The sequence below is a fragment of the Solanum lycopersicum genome, chromosome 2 (assembly GCF_036512215.1).
Source record: "Solanum lycopersicum chromosome 2, SLM_r2.1".
Lineage (NCBI taxonomy): Eukaryota > Viridiplantae > Streptophyta > Magnoliopsida > Solanales > Solanaceae > Solanum > Solanum lycopersicum.
This window is the reverse complement of record NC_090801.1, coordinates 48,043,673-48,066,500: the sequence shown is the minus strand read 5'-3', so window position 1 is coordinate 48,066,500 and position 22,828 is coordinate 48,043,673. Positions and strand designations below refer to the sequence as shown.

At 33.2% G+C, this 22,828-nt stretch overlaps 2 protein-coding genes across 2 annotated transcripts; one reads left to right on the top strand and one right to left on the bottom strand.

The window, feature by feature from the left end:
- Nucleotides 1-10,541: 10,541 nt before the first annotated feature.
- On the bottom strand, nt 10,542-11,009 carry LOC138342117 (uncharacterized). The gene has a single exon (XM_069294305.1). The coding sequence runs from the start codon at nt 11,007-11,009 to the stop codon at nt 10,542-10,544; it is 468 nt and encodes a 155-aa protein (XP_069150406.1).
- Nucleotides 11,010-15,820: 4,811 nt separating this feature from the next.
- LOC101265597 (WD repeat-containing protein 55) lies at nt 15,821-21,958 on the top strand. Its single transcript, XM_004231589.5, has 15 exons — nt 15,821-16,071; nt 16,185-16,217; nt 16,313-16,377; nt 16,693-16,780; nt 16,882-16,954; nt 17,898-18,004; nt 18,867-18,909; nt 19,008-19,064; nt 19,335-19,411; nt 19,494-19,542; nt 19,674-19,720; nt 19,812-19,885; nt 20,080-20,135; nt 20,251-20,371; nt 21,389-21,958. The coding sequence occupies exons 1-15, from the start codon at nt 15,968-15,970 to the stop codon at nt 21,457-21,459; spliced, it is 1,065 nt and encodes a 354-aa protein (XP_004231637.1). The 5' UTR covers nt 15,821-15,967; the 3' UTR covers nt 21,460-21,958.
- The last annotated feature ends 870 nt before the right edge of the window (nt 21,959-22,828 follow it).

Below are 22,828 nucleotides of genomic sequence, written 5' to 3'. Positions count from 1 at the left end.
GAAGCTAGTAAAGCAAATCTCGAAAGACCACGAGTAAGAAGACAACAAGAAATATACTAAAAGACACAAAGATTTAACGTGGTTCGGTCAATCGACCTACGTTCATAAAAGAGATGAGTAATCCACTATAAATATGAGAGTACAAAATACAGAAGGAAACAACCTCAACCAAATTCACTCAGAATACATGGGAGGTTCACACAAGTGATAACGTATCAAGCTTGTGACCCACAATTTCCCCCTCTAACCAAAACTCTCAAAGCCATTAAGACCACATTGTGAATGCTGATTAAGTTAGAAGGAACATGCCTCTATATATAGAGTCCTAAACTTTTTCCTACCAGAAAAAGGATTAGTCAATCCAAAATCTTTTCCTGAAAGGAAAACCTATTTATGATAAGAAGTTTAGGACAAATAAAACCTAACAAATCTCCCTCTTGGCCTGAATTTCTAACAAAAAAATTTTGTCCACCTTCTTTACTTAATCTTCAACAACTTGCTTCTCCTCTCCATAGTCTCTGTTGCAAAATTTATGTCTCAACACAGAGAACCTCTCTAAAACAATTTCTTTAACAAAATCTTCATTACTGTCAAAAAGGTTGGGGCTAGAACTACACCTGTCAAGATGAGCACCTCCTTCTAACCTGGTTCAATCATCGTTTATCAAACCACTAAACTTGACTTCATCATTGAATCTGGCTCCGATACCACTTGTTAGGACAAAAAATAAGCAGGTGTGATGCGAAAGCCAGCAAAACAAACCTCGAAAGACCACGAGTAAGAAGACAAATGATATATACCGAAAGACACAATGATTTAACGTGGTTCGATCAGTCGACCTACGTCCACAAAGGAGATGAGCAATCCACTATAAATATGAAAGTACAAAATACAGAGGAAAACAACCTCAACCAATTCAATCGGAATACATGGGAGGTTCACACAAGTGATAACGTATCAAGCTTGTGACCCACAAATTCTCCCTCTAGCCAAAACTCTCAAAGTTAGGGGTGGGCATTCAGTATTTCGGTTTGATTTCGGGTTTTTTTCGGTTTTTTTGATTTTGTAAATTGTGTACCGAATATCGAACCGAAATATTTCGGTTCGGTTTGGTTTTTATTATTTCGATTCGATTTTGTTATTTCGGTTTTTTTTAATTGGCCTGCTTAGTTGGGCTTTAAAAATTTACAAACTTTTTTGTTTGAATTTTCAGCTTAATGGGCTAAAAATAGTTATATCAAAAAGTCTTTTACTTTTTAATTTTAAATTATAATATTTATTATTTAATATTAATAATTAATATAATATAAATATATATTATAATATAATATATTTCGGTAAACCGAAATACCGAATAACACAAAATTACATACCGAAAACCGAATCGAAATACCGAAAAATACAAAAACATATACTGAATACCGAACCAAAAACCGAAATATCAAAAAAATTCGGTTCGGTACGGTGTTTCGGTTTTCCAGTGTTTATACCCAGCCCTACTCAAAGTCATTAAAACTACATTGTGGATGCTGATTAAGTTAGAAGGAATATGCCTCTATTAATAGAGTCCTAAACCTTTTCCTACCAGAAAAAGGATTAGTGAATCGAAAACCTTTACCTAAAATGAAAACTTATTTATGGTAAGAAATTTAGGGCAAATAAAACCCGACAAATTCTACAATCCAACTGCCTAGATGGTCCTTACAACTCCACCGGTTACATCCATTTTCGAGTTTTAATCAAAGAAACCATCCATATTGAGTTTAAGCATTCCTTCAGGCGGCCGGTTTCATGCTACATGGGTCATAAAATGATGCAGTTTCTTTGGTAGGGAGTGAACTAAATGGTAGTACTATATTGCTTAGAACGAAATATTTTGTAGAGTACTGGTCAATCTACTAATGTTTTGATTTTTAAAGAGCTTATTGTTTCTATTCTTCCAGATATTTCAAAGAATTATCGATACTAGGCAAGTCATGGGCACTATCTGCGAGTTTCCTAGCGGAGTATACTACCTTGATGAACATAATTTTTGAATTTCTTTGTGTATATTTGGTCGAGTGATGATAATGTCATAATTGTTCCATATATGTTTTGCATATGGACTCTCCATAAAAATATGAGTTACATTTTCTTCTTCATTTGTACAAACATAGCAAGTCTTATATTTTATTATGTTCCTATTATACAAAGCTAAAGTTGTGGGGAGCTTTTCTTAAGTAACAACCAAAGAAAAAATGTTACTTTGTTTATAGCTAAGGTTTTCCATACCCAAGTATAGTTGATGTTCTTATTGATACTAGGATTACAAGTTTCAGATAAAAAGATATCATAGGCCCCTTTGGTACTAAAGTCTCCATCATTGCTTCTATTTCCAATAGTATTATCGCTTTTTCGGTGAGAGGTTTGGATGTAGGTATTTTGAATCTCCTAAGTTATTGTTAAATGGAGATATGTTCTCCAATTGTGAATGCAATGAGACTTGTTTCAGTGTGGCATAGATAAAATACTTGAGTATACATAATGAATGATTATTACGTCTAACTAGAGGATGAAGGTTCTATGAAAATTCTTGAAGGATTTAAAAGGTCTTAAAGCTATTCCATTGAGTACTCGATGCTTTTGAGATTGCTTAACACAAAAAAATAATCTTTTCAACCTCATGAAAATGATTTAAAATGTTATGTATTAGTGCAATTGGTGCACTTACATATTGTTGGTTATACAAATGCTAGAAGATGTATGACTTTCTTTGAGAAGAAAAAGACGAGCTTCAATGAAATTGATCAATCTCTCTTGAGTCAGAAATGATTTGATTATGTAGATGCAAAATATTTATTTGATCTACATAAAGCTCAATCGCAAATGAGCTATTTGCTTACATATGGAGGCTTATATCGCATTGAACAAACATTGGTAACCACTTCTTTAAATCATGCAAAAATAATAATGATGTATAAAGTAAGTTAGGGTGTGTTCGGTTGGAATCATGATCTATCATATTCAGAAATATATGAATTTCTAGCCACCATATACGCCAAGAATATATAACTCAATTGAAGGGAGGATACAATCAAAAGCGATCGGACAACGTATAGTTCACCAAAAGTCTTTCACACATGATCTTCAACAAAATGGTGAGATAGACGTTCAAAGGTTTATTCAAGTGATAATCTTGTAAACTTATTCACTAAAGATTGCCAACATCAATATTTGGGAAGTTGTGATACAAGATTGGAATGCATTGTTTTTGAGATATCAAGTGAAGTTCTTATCAGGGAGAGAAAAATACATGTTGTACTCTTTTCCTTAATCATGGTTTTGTCCCAATCGGATTTTTCTGGTAAGGTTTTTAACGAGGCAACATTCAAAGCGTATTAAAAGATATGTGTACTATTTTTCCTTCACTGGGATTTTTTTCCACTGGGTTTTTTTCTAATAAGGTTTTAACGAGGCATATTATCTATGGACACCCAATGGGGAGTGTTATAAAACAATGTAATGTGGATGTCCACTATACTAAAAAGTTACTACATCCATTATGAAGATAAACATAACATCCATAACCTCCAACTTTATAAACATTACTCTTGTAACCTTTCATTTTCATAACCTTCCCACTATATTCATGTTAATGTCATGTTTATGACTAGCTTTTTGTATGCCTGTATGTTATACTATAAATAGAGGCATAATACTTTATATTGTATACACTTGAAGATTTGATGAATACTTTGAAGAAGAAAAAAATGCTCTCACCTTTTATCTTCCTATTTTTATTATTTTATTTTTTATATTTCTTGTCTTATTTTTCTTTAGTTTTACAACAAATGCAATATTATTACCTCATATTATATCCAAGTTTAAGTAAATCATATTGTTCAGCGCTTTTGCCTATATTCTCTACCACCTATATTTTGTACCAATTAATGTATAATGAATTTAAAATAAGATTTTTTGAGAACTTAGCGATTCAGAAAATAAAATGTATATAATTAATGATCTATTCGTTTGTCCAAAAAATAAAACTAGAAATTTATTTTAATATAACGTTTGATTCTGACGTATACTCTTTTTCATCTAATTAATGTCCTTTCGTGTGAGTTTTTTCGAAGAAAATATTTAGTCAAATAACGTTATATTTATATGGGATAATGTCCAAGTACCCCCTCAACCTATCCCCGAAATTTTAGAGACACACTTATACTATACTAAGGTGCTATTATCCCTCTGAACTTATTTTATTAATAATTTTGTACCCCTTTTAGCTTACGTGGCACTATCTTGTGGGCTCAACGATGGTTGATTTTTTTTTTTCTGAACTAGTGCCACGTAGGCTAAAAAGGGGTAGAAAATTACATATAAAATAAGTTCAGGAGGGTAATAGGACCTTAGTATAGTATAAGTGTGTCTCTGGGATTTCGGACAGAGGTTAAGGGGGTACTTGAGTATTTTCCCTATTTATATCGTATATAAGATCTTTTGGTGAAAATGTAAGAATATTAAATGAATAGGGTAGGAATAAAAACGATCGGTTTCAATTTTCTATTTATATGTAAAGAGACTTTCAGATAGGTAAAATATTTATTTGCTTAGAGTGTTTTTGCATCAAATCAATAATGGTTAAGTGATTTTTGAAGTACAAATATGTATTTGTTAACTATATTAACATGCATCATAGTTCAATTAATTGTGTGTACGTGACATTTGATGCGAATAAAAATATTAAGTATTTACTTTAAGGAAAAGGGTCAAACAAATACAATTAAAATAATGAAATTTGGGTATGAAATGTAAACAAATATTTTTATTTAAAAGATTATTTTATTAAATGTATTTACGAAGTTAAGTAATTAAATTATTTTTGAAATTGTTTCTTGAAGAAATGACAATTACTTTATTATGAAAATGCTTTTTCATCTCTTTGACAACTCTTTATACATGTGTCATCTTGCATGTAAGTGGGACAAGTGTCATTTCCCCCTTTCCTCACTCTTTTTGTCCTCGCTCTCTCGTTTCCTCTTTTCTAATTGTATTTATTTTAATTACTATTATTTTATATTCTCTATTAATTTGCTGATGTTAATTTTTAAATTCAAGTAATCGCTATTTAAAATTATGGAAGCGTTTGTTTAATTTTGGGGAATATTTCACTCCATCGAAATAGATTCTTAAGAACAGTGTTCAATACGAATTAAATATTAATTTTATGCACTATTATTATTACATGTATTTTTCATCTTATTTTCAAGATTACTATTTTGCTAAATGATAAAGTTATTTATTGTTATTGTCGTGAACTTTTCATTATTTCCCCAACATGAATTTTATCTAATAAAAGATTAGGTCGTCAATCTAATATATATTTTGTTTTCAAGTAATGTTGCAATGTCAATGAGTCTTGCTTGTATATTTTGGTTGTTATTCGATGATACAAACACCAATAACATTAATATATTTATAAAAAAGAATAGTGACATTCTTTTATACAACATATTAATCCTGATTATTACACAACTAATGGACAATGACCTAAAAATATTTGGATTACAAACAAATTTTAAACCACACGCTATTTCCATGATCGTCATATCTAATCTAGGGATTTTCCACCATTGATTCAAGTCATAACTCTCTCTTAAGATAATCCTCGCTGGTTCTAAGGTCAAAAAATCTAATTACTAAGTTAGAAAGAGTAATTAACTTACCTTTATGGAAGAATTTCATAAAAAATCCTAGAAAAATGCCCTAGGGTACCCTTTTTCTTTCAAAAATGAATATACGAAATAATGAGCGATTTTAGGATTTTTCTAAATTGGCGACTTACCTTACTATAGCGGCCCCAACCCAGTGTAGTGACCTCATCATAGTGAGATGCCACCCACTATAGCAACTTGCACGGAAAATAAGAACTCAGAAATCTTTCTAAATTCGTCATTTTACAACACATCTTAAAACCGTAACGTCCTAAACTAACCTTTTCACGTTGAGTTCGATCTCAGAAATTCTACTCTCCCAAATTCACTTAGGGATGGCCCTATAACATCCTTAATGTCTTATTTAATAGGAAACTAAATCACGCTTAGACATTTTGTCCAGTTCTTTCCTAGATTGTCATTGATCTCACCTTACTCAAATTTCAAGTCTAACACACAAAGAAAATTGCTTAATTCTTTCACCATTGATTTATTCATAACAATAAAAAGCGATCGTTACAAAAGTAGTCCCAACTCTTTCTTTTTTATTGTTGTTGGGACTTCTTTCAGAAAATGCGTTGTTTTTATTCTTTTTATGGCTTTGTGTGCATTTTTCGTTTATTATTCTTTTTTCTTATTTGAAAAAATTATACATTATAACTAGGTCTATTAGAAATATTGTTGTTCTTACTATTTTGTTATTGTTTTTTTAAATTTATAATTAAAATATTAAAAAATTATTAAAACAATTGTGTATGATTTTCATATTGAATGAAATGAGTTTATCTTGTTAAATATGTATACACAGTATTTTAAAAAAAAATATCATTTATGGTATGTAATGAGTATATAATTTAAATTTTATGATCAACTTTAACTAATACTATTACTGCTGAAATCAGTTTATACATCAACATTAAATAACATTCTTAAGAAAAATAAAATAGATTGACTTCAATTTAGATGAAGTGCCATTAAAGTGTTTGAAGCGCGTACATTTTGTGATCATTTAGAATATGGAATGAGTGTACAACTTGATTACGTCTAATGATTTATTTCTTCGTTACTGAAATTAAAATACATGCGATAAAGGTATAGAAATCTCATTCGTGTAATGATTAAGATAAATTACTTGGTATGTGAATGCATTAGTTGTGAATTAAGATTGTACAATGCCCTAATCACAAGGTTAAGTGAAAGTGTTCTTACTGATTTAGTTTTAAATAAATTTAAATCAAGGTTTACTTCAAATGACGTATGTCTCGATCTATAATAATTTTCTTGTCCATTGACTTATCAAATTAAATTTAATGAGTCTTCTTTTCAATGCCTTCAAACTTGCGTCATTTGGAGTCCAGAGTAGCATTGACTTGATATTTCACATTGCAAATTATTTATATTTTAATCCGACATAATATATTATTTTTTCTATCAAATATTTTTATAATTTATGACACATAATTTATTGTATCAATCTTTTCGTGTGCATGTATTTAATGATGATCATAAAAATCGTGTATATTGGTAACATTTACTTAGGCTCATTTGAGATTGCTCTCATCATATACATTAGCCTCACATCATGATTGTCACCACATTCTTCATTATTAGCACCTTTGTTTTTCATAGTTATTCACCTCTTATTACGTGAGTGTTCATTTCTTTATTTCATAGTTCATCTCATCATATGCCAATGCACTTGGCCATTTAACGTATCTTACATTCGTACTTAACCCTCATAAGAGTCATCATTTCACTACGTACATCTTAGGTTCACTTAATTTTTGAACGTATGTTAGACTTATGTGTCTATACATACAAGCCATGGGGCTTCATTCGTAGTTCGTTAAGTGATTTTTATTTTCCTAAGATTATGTATTACAAGACTTATGTATCTTGTATATATACCAAGATCTTGATTTTTGATCTAAGTAGATGGCATTATTCTTGAATATTTTACTCACGTATAACTTATGTATCAATACGTAGGTTTGGGTACGGGAACCCAAATCTTGAATCACTTGGATATCATTTATATTTTTCATTGATTTTATTTCTAATATTCATAACATTAGAATTCTAAATTAAATCTCAACATTTTCATAAAATAATTAATTTTCTATTTTAATTAGAATTCTAAAGTAAATCTCAATATTTACATAAAATAATTAATTTTCTATTTTAATTAGAATTCTAAAGTAAATCTCAATATTTATATAAAATAATTAATTTTCTATTTTAATTAGAATTCTAAAGTAAATCTCAATATTTACATAAAAGAATTAATTTTCTATTTTAATTACAATTCTAAATTAAATCTCCATATTTACATGAAAGAATTAATTTTTCTATCTTAATTAGAATTCTAAATTAAATCTCCATATTTACATGAAAGAATTAATTTTCTATTTTAATTAGAATTCTAAATTAAATCTCAAAGTTCACTATAATGGGGAGGTTGTGGGTTCGAACCCCCACAGCCTCCCTTATTTTTTTTGTTTCAATTTTGCTGAAGGGGGACTGTGAGGTGGTGGGTTCGAACCCCCACAACCCCTCTATTTTTAATATTTTTTTTCTTTTGAAAACCCTTCTCTTCGCGTACTGGGAGGTCGTGGGTTCGAACCCCCACAGCCTCCCTTATTTTTTTTGTTTCAATTTTGCTGAAGGGGGACTGTGAGGTGGTGGGTTCGAACCCCCACAGCCCCTCTATTTTTAATATTTTTTTTCTTTTGAAAACCCTTCTCTTCGCGTACTGGGAGGTCGTGGGTTCGAATCCCACGCCTCCCCTTTAATTTTTCTTTTTTTTTCGCGAGGGAGGAGTGGTCGCGAGTTCGATCCCCTCCAGCCCCATTTTCTTCTTTTTTTTCGCGCGTAGCTGGGGGTCACGAGTTCGATCCCCCCCAGCCCCCTCTTCTTTTCCTTTTCTTTTGTTTTTCGCGGAAGGCAGGGGTGAGGGTTCGATCCCCCCCTGCCCCATTTTTTTATTTAAAGCTTGCTGCAGGGAGGTCCTGGGTTCGATCCCTGCAGCCTCCAAAACCTTTTTTTTTATTTTTTTGACGTCCAAAAATTTCCAGATTCTTTTAAAGCCTATTTCTAAGTTCTGGAAATTTATTCCATGATTTTTCTGCACTTTTTCATTAACTTTCACATTAATTTTTGGGGTGATTTCATGGTTTTATTCATAATGTTTTAGTTACATTTTTATAGACTCGTCTAACCAAGAATTTCTCCTTCAATCAAGCCACCTACATTTCATATGAACTTCACGCCTTACCCCATTTTATTCACAAAAAAATATACAATCATATTACATTAAACTTTTGGAGCATTACATAGAGAACCTCATTCACCGTAACATACTTACACAAAATTTCAAGAAAAAGATGGTTGCCTTTCATACGATTCCAAGTACACCAACATAATCATATTCATCGCGAAAACATATTATACACCTAAATCTACCAGCAATCATACCCAACCTAAAATTCATTGGGAGCTAGTGACAAGGACATACAAAAGGGAACAACCCTAGTTTTCGGAATGAATATCTTGAACCTTAAGGGGTCTCTTGGGAAAGGGACCAAGAGAGAAGAAACCCATACCTTAATCGATGTTCAAACTTTGATGTTGCTGCCCGGAAAACTCCTCCAAGCCACTCCCAATTCACTTCAACGTACACCTCACTCGACGAACCTCTCTTAGCCTTGACGTTTTGATTACTTTTTTTTCTTTTATTTAAAAATTTTTGTGAGTTCTTCAAGGGTGAAGAACTTTTGATATTTGGCAGAATAACGTGAGAAAAATGGAGAACGTGAGAGACAGAGAGAGAACTATTAGGATTAGGAGACTAATTCAAGAATTAGTCAAATAGAATTTAAAATAAATAAATACAAATATGTTTTTATTTATTTATTTATTTATTTAAAACGTGAAAGGACCATTATGCCCTTAAATACCTATTTATTCTTATTTATATACTAATTTTTTTTCTGAATCGTTACATTATCCCCCCCTTAGGAACATTCGTCCCCGAATGACACTACCATTTCACCTCGTAATGCCAATTTGATCATAACTTAATCGCTATGCACACTTAGCCAATAGCAAGAAATACGAATAGATAAGGAACTATAAGCTTATGAGTAGGAAGTCTAATCTCATTTTAGTGCATACACACCACACAGTCAAATACATGACTTCACCAGAAGTGCCTTCCTCTGCACCCCTAGACTTGAGTGCGAAGAAACGTTGCCTCCTTGGAGCCTCTTCACTTGGACCATTAGACTGAACCCTCTCCTTCCCTTGTTCTTGACTTCTCCTAATCGGACAATCCTTCACCATGTGACCTGGTTTGCCACAACTATAACAAGCATTAGTGCCCCACATACACTCTCCTCCATGTAGTTTGCCACACTTCCTGCAAGGTGGTCTTTCCTGAGGTGTATCTACTTCATTGTTTCTCTTAACTCTGGACTCAGAATTCCTATCATGGTTACCCTTGGATGAACTTGACTCCCCTTGGTGGGAGAATCCCTTCTTAAACCTGGGCTTATACCTTATTTCAGTACTACTCTTCCTTGAAAAATTCTCCTCAGATTGCCTTGACTTGTTCCCTACCTTAGTTTGTATCCTCTTTCTGCTTTCCTCCACTTGCTGGACATGGACCATAAGTCTGGAAAGGTTCATGTTGTCATGCAGCATAGTTGCCCTACACTCCTCTTCGAGATCCTCAGCAGTTCCTGTCAAGAATCTACTCATCTCGTCTCTGCTGTTAGACACAAGAGAATTGACATACCTTGATAGTTTCACAAAATTTAGAGAATACTCTCTGACCGTCATAGATCCTTATTTAAGGTTGATGAACTCTTCAACCTTGGCCTCCTTCATCTCTCTAGGGAAGAACCTTTCCAAAAATGCTGTCTTGAACAGCTCCCATGTGACTGGCTCTCCACCTAGGACACGGCTATCTTGCCACATCTTGCACCAAGTCTGTGCAACATCCTTGAGTTGGTAGGAAGCCAGCTCAGCCTTCTCAATATCAGTGGCCCCCATGGCCACCAGGATCTTATGCACCTCGTCTACAAACTCCTGAGGATCCTCTGAAGTCTTAGCCCCTGTAAATATAGGAGGATTCATCCTCGTGAAATCTCGCAGTCTATCAGCCATGCTGCGAACCGGTGGGTTCTCCCTCTGAACATTCTCTCGGTTGACTTGGGCAGTCATAGCCTGAGCTTGAATCGTGATGGCCGGTGCCATCTGGGCTAGAGATGCCCTCACCTCAGCATCAGTCAACCTAGCTGGGTTAACTGGCATGGCCACTCCTTCAGCTGGAGCCTGGGGTGGATTTTGATTACCCCTAGCTGCTGCTGCTCCCGTCCTCAGACCCTTAGTTCTCCAAGTGTTCATTCTCTGAAAACAACAAGGATTGATGTTAGACACGTTCATAACACCAAGAATTCAAACATTAGGAAAAGCACGATAAGATCAGAAGAAGGGAAGTTTTTCCTACGCATCATGCAGTCTCTAATCCAAGATAGTGGTGCACTTCACTATCATGGCTTAGAAACTGCTCAATGTGGTTGATGTGAACTCATTATTCTAGGAATTTAACCTAGCGCTCTGATACCAACTTTGTCACGACTGGAATCTAGACCTAGACGAGACCGGCATCGTTGACCTCTCAGAGGTCGCAAACAAGCCTACTTACGCCATTCTTACTTAACATAGGTTAATTTTAGCGGAAAATTTGAAAATTTTGATTTCCTTAATCATACTTGTTAAACATTCTTTATATTTCATAATCGTTCATCATCAACCATCTAACATTTAAGAGATAAGCAACTGAAAGGAATAATTCATTAAGTATTAATTGTATATCGGCCAAAATAACACCAATACAAAGTCTGAACCAAAACAGGAAAGAAACGCTAGTGGAACATGCTCCACTAGCTCAACTCTAAAACTACGCTAGAATGTAAAACAGTAGCATCCTCGAAGCATGAGGACCTACCAAACTCCGGATGAATGCCGACGTCCGGATAACTGCAATCACGAACCTGTCGCTCTACCGTCCATCTGTGCCTGCACCTAAAAGTAAATGTTTGTATGGAATTAGTACACACTTGTACTAAGTATGGATATATGCAAGCACACACCAAGGACATGCATGAGAAAGAATAGCTCTTTACTAACAACATGATTTTTGGAAGTCAAGTCAGTGGACTTGCCAAATTGAGATTGGGAAAGTTATGCCATGAGAGTGACATGCATCATTATAGTTATCGTATGGCATACAACACATAATATCTCCATATAACACATAGTTTCTTTCATATTATTCATTCATATACCATGAGACCTTATTATCATAGACTTAACCTTAAGACTTTCCAAAATGAGGGCTCAACATATGGGACCTCAACTAGGGAGCCTTCATTAGCAAACAAAGAGTCTGCTTCATTCATTCATACGTATTTCATTTCAATTCATTCATAGGCCAGTGCGAACACCAGTCATACCTAGGATGTAGTTTAAGACTTTCATCGGGTTTGCTGTGCAATGATTAGGAATAACCTAATGTCATTACCTGAATCTAGCTCACCTCTTGATTATCCTATCCTAACACCTTCAACATCATTCATTTCTTTATATGATTTATTTGAGGCTGACCTCATTCATTCATTGAGAACTTTAAATTTAACCGACATAGATCATGTGAGCATCATGAAATCCAGTGTCTTCCCCACACTGAAAAGAGGTGGAATCACCGGCCAAAGCGATTCAATGACATGCTAGCCTATATGGGAATTTAACCCCGCCAGATCCCTATAGTGGCAATATAGGTTCAAAGACTAGGAGATGTATGGAGAGCCAATACCCGGCAAGCCGGACAGTCTCATCTCATGAGAGTTACGTGAACCTCCGCCCTTTCCGAAAGAAGACATCACCGCTCATAGCTAGCCTATCGGTGCTCGGTATAAAGTTCCATTACATTCAACTCATACATCATGGAAGCTGGCTTCTAGTATGAGGACATCATAGCTCAATAGATGATTTCTCATCTCATCATTAGTATTAAGTGTTTTAAACTCAATATTTTTCATTAGAGTGTTCATAGAGACTGGTCTCTTCATTATCTTACACTCTCATTGGTGAGTACGTATTGGTAACATTTACTTAGGCTCATTTGAGATTGCTCTCATCATATACATTAGCCTCACATCATGATTGTCACCACATTCTTCATTATTAGCACCTTTGTTTTTCATAGTTATTCACCTCTTATTACGTGAGTGTTCATTTCTTTATTTCATAGTTCATCTCATCATATGCCAATGCACTTGGCCATTTAACGTATCTTACATTCGTACTTAACCCTCATAAGAGTCATCATTTCATTACGTACATCTTAGGTTCACTTAATTTTTGAACGTATGTTAGACTTATGTGTCTATACATACAAGCCATGGGGCTTCATTCGTAGTTCGTTAAGTGATTTTTATTTTCCTAAGATTATGTATTACAAGACTTATGTATCTTGTATATATACCAAGATCTTGATTTTTTATCTAAGTAGATGACATTATTCTTGAATATTTTACTCACGTATGACTTATGTATCAATACGGAGGTTTGTGTACGGGAACCCAAATCTTGAATCACTTGGATATCATTTATATTTTTCATTGATTTTATTTCTAATATTCATAACATTAGAACTCTAAATTAAATCTCAACATTTTCATAAAATAATTAATTCTCTATTTTAATTAGATTTCTAAAGTAAATCTCAATATTTATATAAAATAATTAATTTTCTATTTTAATTAGAATTCTAAAGTAAATCTCAATATTTACATAAAAGAATTAATTTTCTATTTTAATTAGAATTCTAAATTAAATCTCCATATTTACATGAAAGAATTAATTTTCTATTTTAATTAGAATTCTAAACTAAATCTCCATATTTACATGAAAGAATTAATTTTCTATTTTAATTAGAATTCTAAATTAAATCTCAAAGTTCACTACAATGGGGAGGTTGTGGGTTCGAACCCCCACAGTCTCCCTTATTTTTTTTGTTTCAATTTCGCTGAAGGGGGACTGTGAGGTGGTGGGTTCGAACCCCCACAACCCCTCTATTTTTAATATTTTTTTTTCTTTTGAAAACCCTTCTCTTCGCGTACAGGGAGGTCGTGGGTTCGAATCCCACGCCTCCTCTTTAATTTTTCTTTTCTTTTCGCGAGGGAGGAGTGGTCGCGAGTTCGATCCCCTCCAGCCCCATTTTCTTTTTTTTCGCGCGTAGCTGGGGGTCGCGAGTTCGATCTCCCCCAGCCCCCTCTTCTTTTCCTTTTCTTTTGTTTTTCGCGGAAGGCAGGGGTGAGGGTTCCCCCTGCCAATTTTTTTTTAATTTAAAGCTTGCTGCAGGGAGGTCCTGGGTTCGATCCCTGCAACCTCCAAAACCTTTTTTTTTTATTTCTTTGACGTCCAAAAATTTCCAGATTCTTTTAAAGCCTATTTCTAAGTTGTGGAAATTTATTCCATGATTTTTCTGCACTTTTTCATCAACTTTCACATTAATTTTTGGGGTGATTTCATGGTTTTATTCATAATGTTTTAGTTACATTTTTATAGACTCGTCTAACCAAGAATTTCTCCTTCAATCAAGCCACCTACATTTCATATGAACTTCACGCCTTACCCCATTTTATTCACAAAAAAATATACAATGCATTACATTAAACTTTTGGAGCATTACATAGAGAACCTCATTCACCGTAACATACTTACACAAAATTTCAAGAAAAAGATGGTTGCCTTTCATACGATTCCAAGTACACCAACATAATCATATTTATCGCGAAAACATAATATACACCTAAATCTACCAGCAATCATACCCAACCTAAAATTCATTGGGAGCTAGTGACAAGGACATACAAAAGGGAACAACCCTAGTTTTCGGAATGAATATCTTGAACCTTAAGGGGTCTCTTGGGAAAGGGACCAAGAGAGAAGAAACCCATACCTTAATCGATGTTCAAACTTTGATGTTGCTGCCCGGAAAACTCCTCCAAGCCACTCCCAATTCACTTCAACGTACACCTCACTCGACGAACCTCTCTTAGGCTTGACGTTTTGATTACTTTTTTTTTCTTTTATTTAAAAATTTTTGTAAGTTCTTCAAGCGTGAAGAACTGTTGATATTTGACAGAATAACGTGAGAAAGATGGAGACTGTGAGAGAGAGTTAAGAAGTGTGAGAGAGAACTATTAGGATTAGGAAACTAATTCAAGAATTAGTCAAATAGAATTTAAAATAAATAAATACAAATCTGTTTTTATTTATTTATTTAAAACGTGAAAGGACCATTATGCCCTTAAATACCTATTTATTCTTATTTATATACTAATTTTTTTTCTGAATCGTTACATATATCTACTAGTAAATTTATTTAACAAATTAGCCTACAAAATTTATTATTTAGAGAGAGCTATTTAATTTATTGCTAAATAAATTCAAAGCAAATAAATCACCACATGAAATTTGAGATATTAACTAAATATATTATTTAGTGGTGTATATGTGATTTTCTAATTATTTATATTTTGAACCATTTATAAACTTACATTACATATTAAATTACAATTTGCAAATTTTATGAGTAAACATAGATTATTTAATTTATTCGATTTTACTAGCGTTGATCATCTTTTCGATTTTTGAAGTAGATGATCTATCTTTTTTTCAAATTGAAAATTAATATTTTGTAAATGATCAATTTATTAAGATGACAATTATTTACCCTTAAATAATCCATTCAAGTGAGAAATAGCGAAGATGACAATAAAATTATTTTACTCCTAACTATTTAGAAGGCCACAAAAAAAATTAATATTGTCCGATAGTTATCTTTCTTGATCCAATTATATAAAATAAAAAATCTCATAATAATTTAAAAATATAACTGAAAAGATATTTTTTTGTAAAGTTTTAATCTGAACAAATATCTGTGAGAAGTAATAAACCAAGAGCACTTTATAAAAAATAAATTTCACATCACTAATCCTTATACCAAACGACCGTAAGTATTATACAAATATTTCTTTCTCTAACAAAAAAAAAATTGTTAAGTATTATACAAATATTTCTTTCTATAACAAAAAAAAAATTGTTTTCTCCTGTCCAAACAAGTCCCTGAAATTAGGGTTTAAGAGCAAAGACGTGAAAAATCCTACACTAGCCTAAGCCTAAACCCTTGTCAGGGAAGTATGGCTGCCGTGGAGATAGACCTTGGAAAGCTTCCATTTGACATTGATTTTCATCCCTCCGATCACCTTGTTGCTGCTGGACTCATCACCGGCGACCTTCTCTTGTAACTATTCTTTTTGTTTTTCCCGGAGTTGTAGTTTATTGATTGATTGGCTTTGATGTGTTAAGCTGCTCCAAACAAAAGAAAAATTAATGAACTTTATCTGTCTCATGCAGGTACCGTTACAATGCTGATTCTCCGGCTCAGAAGTACCGATAAATTTCCCTTTTTTTCTTCTTTCAATTCATTTTGGGTGGTTTTGATTAATGGAGAATTATGCAATTAAATATTGGTTCAATTATAGGTTGTTGGAAGTAAAAGCTCATAGTGAATCATGTAGAACTGTCCGGATTATCAACGAGGGCCGTGGTAATATATTCAAACATACCCTGTTGTTCTCTTTTAGTTGCCTGTGATTTGAATAAATATTTCTGTATTTACTATTGTGCTAATTGACACCCTTTATAAGTTTGTACGTGAAGAAATAGTAAAGTGAACTAGAGAGCTTTCCTATACATTGACTTAGTAAACAAAAGATCAAGGATTTCTATCGGTGGGATTATGTCCTCTTGAGACAGATTTTGTTTTTGATTCTATTATTTCCATTAGTTTCTTTTTCTTCTTGCTTCAATTTAGTGATATATTGCTAATTTGATTTGTTTCTTGAATCGAATACATGTGCAGCAATTGTGACGGGATCTCCAGATTGTTCTATTCTTGCAACAGACATTGAGACTGGCTCAGAAATTGTTCGCCTGGAGAATTCCCATGGGTGAGTGGATAAATTAAGTGTTAGTGAAACAGCTTTGATTTAGGCATTTATTAAAGTATTGCTCGTTAGATGTTCTCAAACAAGTGCCACTCTGGATTCAGGGCTGCTGTTAATCGAATTGTTAATTTGACTGAGTCAAGTATTGCTTCCGGAGACGATGAAGGATGCATTAAGGTAAAGTTGGTGTATTGATTTTTGTTTTCTGACCAAAAAAGGCTTAGATAATTAGAGAATCAGAAGATATAAATCCTTTTGGTTGTATCTTCAAATTTGAATATCTGAAGTAACTAGTGAAATAGTCAACATTCCATGCTTGATAATATTTTTTTTCTTTTTGTTACACTATATTCGATTGCTTCATTTACTACTGTAGAAAATAGCAACAGTTTTGAGGTGCACACTATGCACAAGGGTCGGACACCACCATTATCCTTTTTTAAAAAGGAAGTAGCAAAAGTTGGTCTGCTTTGTGCATTTTCTGGATTCCATCATCATAATTTACTCTGTTTTGTCAGCAACCTTGTAAACCTAGTTCCATGGAACCATACATTTTCTTATTCTGTAAAAAGGAATTTTGAGGAAGTAACAAAACATTGAAGTGTTCAAACCTCAGTTCCTTATTTCTCAATATATAGTGTGTTAATATTGCTCCTTCATGTTCTTCATTAGAAAATTGCTCCTTCATGTTCTTCATTAAAAAAATTGCCCCTTCATGTTCATGAGGACTGTTGATCACTCTTGCCTTTTCAATTTTCTTTAACTCTTTGGGTGCAATATGAAGACAGACAAAACCACAAGTGTTTTTGCCATAACAATACTTAATAAGTTAATATACAATTTAGAGCTTCTTTGGGGTTTTTGAATGCCTTGTTGAGATTGCAATCAGAATTTTTTTTGCTATAACGGTTTTGTGACTAACAGAAGCTAGAATCATATAATGTTAAAATTCTGCTAAACCTTTATGATGTTGATACTTTTATTCCATGAAACTGATCACATTAGTGGCATCTCCATCACACCATGTATGCTTCATTGTGCCAAGAACCATATCCATAGAGTTCAATTAAGTGTTGGTTCGCCTTTCCAAACACCTTATCTTGGAAGATCTATCTTGCAGGTATGGGATACCAGACAACGCTCATGCTCCCATTCTTTTAATGCACATGAAGAATACATTTCAGACATTACATTTGCAGCTGATTCCATGAAACTATTAGCAACAAGGTACGTAATTGAACCTACGTCTCTCAAAAGCATGCATGTCCTCGGTGCTTGTATAATGTAACTACTTAAGAGAGATCTCCTGAAAAGGGTGAGAACGATCACTCAACCTTTCATCCCCTGCACTACCATCTTGTTTGACTTCTGATCATCGTTACTAGGAAATGACTATGTGACTCTTTTTTCTGGTTTTACCTTTGAATTTGAGTATGTAGTTTTTTGCTGAGCTAGTCACATTTTTAATTATTGGAAAGCAATAAACTAGTCGCCATAGCATTTATAATTATAGGCGAGGAGGAATGAATTTGAAATCTTCTATTGGTTCTGAAGATACCACGTCAATTGATCTTTCTAAAGCGATGAAATGAAAATCAAGACTCTTTTTGTTCTTTTGCCAAGTCAATTTTTTCTGTACGTTAATCTAATTTTTAGACAGTTTCTTGGACTGGTTTTAGTTGCTTTTTCATCCTGGACATTCTTTTACAATGTTATTCCCAAAAGGTGAAAGGGGTTCCTGATTAGGGTTTACTTGATGCATTTGAATTTCAGTCATAGTTTATTTAAGATTATTTGAATTGGTTATCCCTGGTTTATGTTTAATTCTAGAGTTAGAGTTCAAGTGCTCCATTATTTATTTTACCAGTGTGCTGCATTTTTCCAAACTCCGGCTTTTGTCTTCTAAACCACCAAAATTTAAGAATGTTGTCTTTTAAGTCAGGAAAGTGATATGCTTTCTCTTTCTTTTGTTATTTTTGGGTTCGTGTGCTGCTAAGTCTGGCTCAGATTAAGCAGCTCAGTCTCATGGGGTTCAAGTTAAGAACTCAGTGTTATTATCCTGAATTGCTAATCTTCTTTTTCTCTGTAGTGGCGATGGGTCACTTTCTGTATGCAATTTAAGGAGCAGTAAGGTATTTGTTTTGGTTGCTCTTAAACTAAAAAACTATCATCTTGACATAAGTTCTCTTCACTATAAAAAGTTGATACCATTTCGATATCTCAATTTCAGATCCAAACTCGCTCTGAATTTTCTGAAGAGGAGCTGCTCTCTGTGGTAATTATGAAGGTAATAAATCTTCTACATGTAATATGATACTCTTTTCCTTTACACTTTCTCTTGTTGAGCTTCGAAGACTTCTTTATAGATGGTTGTTTCTCATCTTAAATTGTTTCTTCTTTAGATTTCTGATCAATTTCTATCCACAAATACTCTCTAGACATGCTTCAAACTCTTTATGTTGACTAGATTTACTGTTTCCATTGTGGGAAGTGCCCTTAATACGTACAACTGTTACCTTCTCAAACAAAAGATTTACCTTTCCATTTTTGTCATCAGAATGGTAGAAAAGTAATATGTGGTACTCAATCTGGAACTCTGTTACTGTATTCATGGGGATTTTTCAAGGATTGCAGGTATGTCTCCTATTTTCCATTTTGCTTCTTGAACTTTTGTCTGGAGTTGATTCCAATATATTCCATTTCTTGTCATTTTCAGTGATCGCTTTGTTGATCTATCGCCGAACTCTATAGATGCATTACTGAAAGTAAGTGTCTGTTATAATTTTTTGTTGATAAGAGTGTCTACTGTAATTTTCTTTCACCAATAATTGAAGTCTGATTCACTTGATAATCATACATTGAAAAATAAAGAAATGTTCTTTTTCTTCTGGATAAGCTTGACGAAGATCGAGTAATAACTGGGTGTGAGAATGGGCTTATCAGGTGAGAGAACTCTCTACTGTGGTATAAGAGTATTTTTCATTTGACAAATGAAAAGCTATTTTCCTTGAACTAATGTTTCATTTTGGTGTAGCCTGGTTGGCATATTACCGAACAAGATCATTCAGCCAATTGGCGAGCACTCAGAATACCCTGTTGAACGTCTTGGTATGACTTTAAGTTGAAATTTTGCAGTCTATTTTTGATGGCTGAATCTTTATATGTTCCAATGTATGGGCTGGACATCGATATACTTCTGTGCTTCACATTTCTATTTGTTAGCATTGCTTAGATATGCATCTTCCAATAATACATACTTATATTGACAAATTTCCTTTATGTGGTACGTTGTCATGTTGCAGCCTTTTCTCATGATAGAAAGTATCTTGGAAGTGCATCACATGACCATTTACTGAAAGTCCGTAAATATCTCAGTTACCTCTTACAGTAGTTCCTTAGAAATTTTCAAGAAGATCATGCATTTTAGGAAGTTGGACCCCACTAATAGCTGTATCTCTCTTTTCCATATTTAGTTGTGGGATCTGAATGAGCTGGTGCAAGAATCTGAAGATGGTGTCAAGAATGATTCAAGTGCTGAAGATAGTGATAATGATGGGATGGATGTTGATGATAATATACCAAAATCTTCCAAAGGTATACAATCTTTCACATCTCTGAATGGAGAAGTTATTCTTTCACGTGTGGTAAAGGATATCATTATCATATTTGAATGTGGTTTTACCTTCTCAAATAAAAAAAAAATTTGAATGTGGGAGATACAAGGTACAGGGATCGAATGTCTTGTATTCCCAATTATTAATGAGCTTACTTCCCAAGGATTTTGTATAGATCCCCTTGTCAAAAGTGTTTATATGTGCCATTTTATTGTGAACTATTTGAGTCTCATGGCTCTCGTCTGTGCTACACTATTGAGCTTGGCTCATCTGGTTTCATCATGCCTTTTTCTTTCTATTTCAAATAAAGTAGTATCTCAAGAAGTCTTTATAATGTGAATTTTCTTACAAATTTTTAGATTTGGTTCTAGCTTCCTTGTGTTATGGTGGTTGGGAGAAACCATTATGGATATTATTATTGTTTCATTAATGTATTCAAATAAGACCTCCATTTCACACTGTTCATAGTGATTATCTATAAATATTTAAAAGATTTAGAATGTGAAGGCACAAGTACAACTTTTCTAGAATCTTTACTGTTTGGTTAGTGGATAATCTGAGGTGATAAATTATTAGTTCATTGACTAATGTTATTTTCAGTATTGTTGTTACATTGCTGTTCTTGCTCTGAAGTAGAGTACATGAAACTTATAGATGCATTCGTAACATTAGTGAAATATGTTTTCCATGAGTTTGAGAACATGGAATTGCTTCTCAATGTTTTTTGCCCGGTAATTACTTTGTAATCAATTCAGTTTAACTGGTGCAAGGAGCAAGAAAACTGCCATTCTTGATGGCCTGTCAACTTTATTTGGTAGACTTATTAACTATAGAATGGTAGGTCTTGTCAGGTACTTGGTGAATCACCCAACATAAAAACTACTCTCAATCCGTCCCTCACTTGCCCTTCTTTGCGTCTTTTTCCATGCTGTTTATTCCTCTACATTATCCATAAACTTAGTGTACCCTATGACCATTTATTTTGTTCTTTCTGCAGGGAGCAAGAAGAAAAATGTAAATAAAGGGCCAGATCCTGGGAGTTCGAACAGTTTCTTTGCGGAATTATGATATGATGTTTCATTGGTCTTGGAAGAGCAGAGTCATGGTTTCAATCCTGCTGTTTTGAGTGCTTACGAACAGCCTGGTAAGAAAGGAGGTATAAGTTATATGGTGATGCCCTATTCCCTGCCCCCCTGCAGGGTTTAGGAAGCTGATTGATCGATTCTCTGAGGGTCTTGATGTTTTTGGACGCGTGTATTATACAAGTTTTTGGGTACTCTGTGATAAGTATCAATTCTGGTTTTAGGGTCGTGTATTATTGGTGCATTGATTTTTTGGAAGGTTATCCATATTTCATAGTCATGTAGTATAAACACCATTGATCTCTGAGTAAATATTTTACTTGGAAACATTCAGACAACTTCGTGTTATTTAGGCACACTAAACTCTCGCTATGCGGGTTCAGACGAAAAAACATTAGGGTCTATTCTATGCATTTTCTCAAGGAATTATTTGAAATTTCAACGATAATTGGTGAATATGATGCATGCTATAACATTTTAAATCACATCATCTGTGTAGTTTTTCTTTATCTTACACTTTTCACATTTACTGTATATGACTCGAGTCTATATTTTTATAATTTTTAACTGTATGATTTAATTTCTATAATTAATGTGAGTTGCTCGGACGACCAAGACAAATCTGGAATTTTGGACCCCTTTTTTTCTCGAGGTTTTCTTACACTTAATGTGAAAGTCTAATGCTTGACCATGGAAAGTATTGATACAATTTGTATTTGAAATTAAAAAATTATTCTAATGTTTGTCTTCATTTTTCGCGATATTTTTTGGGTCAAATTTGTCTTTTTTTATTATTATAAAAATAACCAATTTTGGTTATTTTTTAGATTTAGATCATACTTATTTATTTAGGAAAAGTATATTTAAACAATGAAATGTTATTTTGTAATAATTAGAATCAAATACAAATCCATTTTTTTAACTTTTATTTCAAAAATATCAAGTAAAGAAAATAATTTGTAATAGTATGTAGTAGCTAATATATGATCTAATTTATAATATTATGTGACTATTTATTGCGAAATATTATTATATTTTAGAGCAAACTTGGTTGTAGATTTCAAATAAATTGAGCCAAGATGGATGATTTTGCTAAGTTTTTCAAAATTTGAGAATATTCAAATTATCAAATATATTTATGCAAAAAAATAAGGTCAAATATAGGTGACCCCAACGTTATAAATTTTTCTAAAAAAGTAAATAATACTCCCTTTCATTCCTTTTTAGTTATCGTATTTTATTTTTTGAAAGTTAATTTGATTTACTTTCAAAATTAAATTAAATTATTTAAATTAAAAATTTCGACACTCAAAAACTATATGAAAAATTGCAACTGATTGCATATTAATATAATG

Bases quoted from the DNA above. Each gene is read 5' to 3' on its own strand.
- LOC138342117 (XM_069294305.1), bottom strand. From the start codon at position 11,009: ATGCCAGTTAACCCAGCTAGGTTGACTGATGCTGAGGTGAGGGCATCT.
- LOC101265597 (XM_004231589.5), top strand. From the start codon at position 15,968: ATGGCTGCCGTGGAGATAGACCTTGGAAAGCTTCCATTTGACATTGAT. The intron at 16,781-16,881 runs GTGAGTGGATAA...CTCTGGATTCAG, and splicing joins CGCCTGGAGAATTCCCATGG to GGCTGCTGTTAATCGAATTG. The intron at 19,886-20,079 runs GTATGACTTTAA...GTCATGTTGCAG, and splicing joins ATACCCTGTTGAACGTCTTG to CCTTTTCTCATGATAGAAAG.